The sequence below is a fragment of the Stomoxys calcitrans genome, chromosome 1, assembly GCF_963082655.1.
Source record: "Stomoxys calcitrans chromosome 1, idStoCalc2.1, whole genome shotgun sequence".
Lineage (NCBI taxonomy): Eukaryota > Metazoa > Arthropoda > Insecta > Diptera > Muscidae > Stomoxys > Stomoxys calcitrans.
The window spans coordinates 39,580,625-39,586,624 of record NC_081552.1 but is presented as its reverse complement, the minus strand read 5'-3'; the positions used below and the strand labels follow the sequence as shown (position 1 = coordinate 39,586,624).

The following is a 6,000-nucleotide window of genomic DNA, read 5'->3' as shown; positions in this document are numbered from 1 at the left end:
GATTGCCCTTAACTTGAAACACATCTTGAAGTTCTTAGGATATATAGGCAATGGCAAATTAAACTCGAAGTTGTGCAATGAATTGTTCTTATTTTCGTTCATACCAATAAAAGATTTTATCATTCAGCCTAAGGATGTATACAAATACAAACTCCCCAACATTCTTTGGGTAATTGATTTGAATGTGTCTTTAAAACAGACATTTCATTTGACGTGAACAGATCGTTATTACAACAAGGTTAAAGGTTAAGCAAGAAACCGAAAATCACTGTTGTCTTAAAAAACAAGAAGTGCCTTTCCGGTTGCCAAATGTTTTTTTTTTTTTTTTTTTTTTTTTTTTTTTTTGCTTGCCTTTTCCATAGAACAGAATCAAGCCAAGTAATGAGCAATTGTTAAACAATTGTTGCTTTTGTTTTTATTGTTGTTAGTTTTTCTACATAATATCTTGTTGTAAGAAACCTTTTGAACAATTTGTCGGTCAAACTAATTTGTTATTTATACACGTTAACTTATTTATTTTTGCAGTTTTCTTGGTTCAGTTAGCTACAAAATGAATTTGCCAAGCTTTAAGGTCTGGGTTTAAGTTTTTCCAATTTTCCAAAAGCCTTTTAGCCGGCAGGCTTTTGCAGAAGGCAAATTAACTAAAAAGTTAATTGCAATTTTAAGGCAAGTTTTATATTTGGTGGGAGTTAGATTGGGAGTGGGGAGAGCTTGAAGTTGCCTAAAATACCTCACAAATCAAACGAACTCATCAACTACAAAGTGCCAATGTTGGCAGTTGCCAGCGATGACGTTGATGATGGTGCTGGCAATGGTGGTGGCATTGGTTCTTTTTTTTTTTTTTTGTTTTTTGGCTATGTCGTTTTAGCTGGCCGCCTTCTTCTCTTATTTCCATTCATTGTAACCGTTAGTCCCATTTCCGACCCAGTAATCTTGATGCCCAATTAACCTTAAAAGTGCTTGTTTGCATTGTAGCGATTTTTTTCATTTGACTTGGAATCTCCCTCAATATTGTTGGCTGTGTTTGACGAGGCTGGCTTTGGGCTAGTTTTGAAGAACGGTAAACAGTGTTACCTTAACAAATGGAATTTTAACAACATTTTCTATAGAAGTGAATTTTGAGAAAAGTTTCTATGAAATGAAATGCGGGAATAAAAATAAGAATAACAATTAGACAAAAATCTCAATCTCAATTTGTGTTTGTTTTTATGTATGTATGTATGTATGTATGTATGTATGTATGTATGTATGTATGTATGTATGTATGTATGTATGTATGTATGTATGTATGTATGTATGTATGTATGTATGTATGTATGTATGTATGTATGTATGTATGTATGTATGTATGTATGTATGTATGTATGTATGTATGTATGTATGTATGTATGTATGTATGTATGTATGTATGAATGTATGTATGAATGTATGTATGTATGAATGTATGTATGAATGTATGTATGTATGTATGTATGTATGTATGTATGTATGTATGTATGTATGTATGTATGTATGTATGTATGTATGTATGTATGTATGTATGTATGTATGTATGTATGTATGTATGTATGTATGTATGTATGTATGTATGTATGTATGTATGTATGTATGTATGTATGTATGTATGTATGTATGTATGTATGTATGTATGTATGTATGTATGTTTGTTTGTTTGTTTGTTTGTTTGTTTGTTTGTTTGTTTGTTTGTTTGTTTGTTTGTTTGTTTGTTTGTTTGTTCGGCAGAACCGATTTTCTCGAAATTTTCGCATATTGTATAGGTTGGTCTGTAGGGAAACATAGGCTATATTATTTTTCGCTATCGGAAGGGGGACGGACCCTCCCCCTTATACCAAAAACACAACCCAAAATCAAAAGCTAACCGATCGGAACAATGTCGGTATCAAATGAAAGGTATTGGAGAGTTGATTACGAATATGGTATTTAAATTTGAGTCTAAGTACCCACTGGGCCGCCCCAATCCCAAAACTCCCTCCAAACAGACATATTGAGCGTTCATTTCAATATGGGACTCAAATTAAAGGTATTCGGGAGTAGATTTCGAATCTGGCATCCAAAATCAGATCGAATTATAGACCCATTATGACTATATGATACTTGCCTGATTTTCTTAAAATTTTCATAGATTGTGCACGTTTTTCTGGAAGGAAACATAGGCTATAAAATTTTAAGAAATCGGATGGAGGTCCGCCTCCTCCTCCTTAACCCAAAAACGCCGCAAATGTAAAAAAGTTGTCCGATGGGCACAATAGGGCTAGCAAATGTGAGGTATTGGAGACCAGTAAACGAATGTGGTATTAAAACTTGGGTCCAAGTACCCAGCGGGCTCCGCAACCCTCAAATGGGACTCAAATAAAAAGTATTAGGCAGTAGATTACAAATATGGCATAAAACATTAGGTCCAAGTAATGGGAGGTCGCCCACCTCCAAATACCCCCAAGTGGGAATATTAACCGACCATGGCTATATGGGACTCAAATGAAAGGCATTAGGGAGTACATTACGAATATGAGATTAAAATTTGAGTTCAAACGTAGGTGATGCTTTTCCTCCTAAAGATACATCGAATGGGTTATTTGACCCATTATGACAATATGCGACTCAAATGAAAGGTATTTGAAAGTAGAAAACGAATTTGATATCCAATTTTGGAGCCAAGTGTTTTGGGGTACACCCTTAAGCACCCCTAAACTGAACTTCGTTTCCTTTGGCAATAAAGAACTAATTTGATATTTATTTTCGGTGCAAAGTGCCGGTGGCCGCCCCACCCCCAAAACACTCTTCAAACGTTTCATATTTACCGGCCCTGGAAATATGGGAATCAAAGCACAAATTTGACATCCATATTTTAGTCGAAATGTCTGAGGCACCATCCCTCGCCTAATGAGAACATTACCCTAAGGAAGAACATTACCACCAGGAACCGAGAAGGGACAAATTCGTACACATCAATGAGCGCTTTCCGATTCAAGTTTAAACTCAATGATAAGGGACTTTTTTTTATAGCCGAGTCCGAACGGCGTCCCGCAGTACGACACCTCTTTGGGGAACATTTTTTAAATGACCATGCATGGCATTGTACCTCGCAAATGTCGCCATCATTAAGAGGGGATAAACACCGCTTTGTTCGATGTTCTCGCCAGGAATCGAACGCGTCCTGTGTCATACGCTACAATGGCACGAATGCGATATCCGCATTCAGAGCGAAGTGTCCCCACCCTAAAAAGATATTAGAGAGTTATATCTTTTCATCAAACTTCAAATTTGACAAAATTGCCCATAATTACCCAAAATTCAGCCAAATCGGACAGAAAGTGCGGCTGTAAGGGCTCAAGAAGTCAAATCGGAATTCGGTTTATATGGGAGCTTTATCAGGTTAAACATCGATTTGGACCGCACTTGGAAGTATCTGTGCAAAATTTTAAGCGGATAGCTTTACGCGTTCGACCTCTATCGTGATTTCGACAGACGGATGCACGGGCATGGCTAGATCGACTCAGAACGTCGAGTAGATCAACAATATATATACTTTAAGGGGTCTTAGACGAATATTTCGAGGTGTTACAAACGGAATGACTAGATTAGTATGCCCCCATCCTATGGTGGTGGGTAGAAAAATTTGGTATCCAAACTTGGGGTGACTAAGTGGCAGTCCCACCCAAAAGGTACTTTGAGAGTAGAGAACGAATATGTGGCTCAAATAAAATGTATTTATGAGTATAACGTGAGTCAGATATTTTTATACCCACCACCGAAGGATGGGGGTATATTCATTTTGTCATTCCGTTTGCAACACATCGAAATATCCATTTCCGACCCTATAAAGTATATATATTCTTGACAGCGTAAAAATCTAAGACGATCTAGACATGTCCGTCCGTCTGTCCGTCTGTCGTTTGAAATCACGCTACAGCCTTTAAAAATAGAGATATTGAGCTGAAACTTTGCACAGATTCTTTTTTTGTCCATAAGCAGGTTAAGTTCGAAGATGGGCTATATCGGACTATATCTTGATATAGCCCCCATATAGACCGATCGGCCGATTTAGGGTCTTAGGCCCATAAAAGCCACATTTATTATCCGATTTTGCTGAAATTTGGGACAGTGAGTTGTGTTAGGCCCTTTGACATCCTCCGTGAATTTGGCTCAGATCGGTTCAGATTTGGATATAGCTGCCATATAGACCGATCCTCTGATTTAGGGTCTTAGGCCCATAAAAGCCACATTTATTATCCGATTTTGCTGAAATTTGGTGCGGTGAGTTGTGTTAGGTCCTTCGACATCCTCCGTGAATTTGGCTCAGATAGGTTCAGATTTGGATATAGCTGCCATATAGACCGATATGCCAATTTAGGGTCTTAGGCCCATAAAAGCCACATTTATTATCCGATTTTGCTGAAATTTGGTACGGTGAGTTGTGTTAGGCCCTTCGACATCCTTCGTGAATTTGGCTCAGATCGGTTCAGATTTGGATATAGCTGCCATATAGAGCGATATGCCAATTTCGGGTCTTAGGCCCATAAAAGCCACATTTATTATCCGATTTTGCTGAAATTTGGGACAGTGAGTTGTGTTGGGTCCTTCTACATTTTCCGTCAATTTGTCTCAGATCGGTTCAGATTTGGATATAGCTGCCATATAGACCGATCATCCGATTTAGGGTCTAAGTCCCATAAAAGCCACAATTATTATCCGATCTTGCTGAAATTTGGGACAGTGAATTGTGTTATTCCTTTCGACATCTTTCTTCAATTTGGTCCAGATCGGTTCAGATTGGATATAACTGCCATATAGACCGATTTCTTGATTTATGGTTTTGGGCCCATAAAATGCTTATTTATTATCCGATGTCGCCAAAATTTGGGACAGTGAGTTAAGTTAAACCCCTTGACATACTTCTGCAATATCGCACAGATCGGTTCAGATTTGGATATAGTTGCCATATTGACCGATATCTACGTTTTAGGTTTTGGGGCCATAAAAGACGCATTTATTGTCCGATGTCGCTGAAATTTGAGACAGTGAGTTTGGTTAGGCTCTTCGAAGTCCTTCTACAATTTGGCCCAGATCGGTCGAGATTTGAATATAGCTGCCATATAGACCGATATCGCGATTTAAGGTCTTGGCCCCATAAAAGGCGCATTTATAATCCGATTTCACTGAAATTTTACACAGTGACTTATGTTAGGCTTTTCGACATCCGTCTCGTATATGGTTTAGATCGGTTTATTTTTATACCCTCCACCATAAGATGGGGGGTATACTAATTTCGTCATTCTGTTTGTAACTACTCGAAATATTCGTCTGAGACCCCATAAAGTATATATATTCTTGATCGTCGTGAAATTTTATGTCGATCTAGCCATGTCCGTCCGTCTGTCCGTCCGTCCGTCCGTCCGTCCGTCCGTCCGTCCGTCCGTCCGTCCGTCTGTCTGTCGAAAGCACGCTAACTTCCGAAGGAGTAAAGCTAGCCGCTTGAAATTTTGCACAAATACTTCTTATTAGTGTAGGTCGGTTGGTATTGTAAATGGGCCATATCGGTCCATGTCTTGATATAGCTGCCATATAAACCGATCTTGGGTCTTGACTTCTTGAGCCTCTAGAGTGCGCAATTCTTATCCGATTGGGATGAAATTTTGCACGACGTGTTTTGTTATGACATCCAACAACTGTGCCAAGTATGGTTTAAATCGGTTCATAACCTGATATAGCTGTCATATAAACCGATCTTGGGTCTTGACTTCTTGAGCCTCTAGAGTGCGCAATTATTATCCGATTGGAATGAAATTTTGCACGACGTGTTTTGTTATTATATCCAACAACTGTACCAAGTATGGATCAAATCGGTTCATAACCTGATATAGCTGCCATATAAACCGATCTTGGGTCTTGATTTCTTGAGCCTCTAGAGTGCGCAATTATTATCCGATTGGAATGAAATTTTGCACGACGTGTTTTGTTATGCTATGCAACAACTGTGCT

The 6,000-nt window shown here is 38.4% G+C and overlaps 1 protein-coding gene across 1 annotated transcript in view; it reads left to right on the top strand.

The window, feature by feature from the left end:
• Positions 1-768: 768 nt before the first annotated feature.
• LOC106095148 (knirps-related protein) overlaps positions 769-6,000 on the top strand; it is a 40,421-nt gene continuing 35,189 nt past the window's right edge. The window contains exons 1-2 of the mRNA XM_059364818.1: positions 769-826; positions 869-927. Of these exons, the coding sequence (XP_059220801.1) occupies positions 769-826; positions 869-927 (117 nt within the window). The remainder of the gene's footprint in view (positions 827-868; positions 928-6,000) is intronic.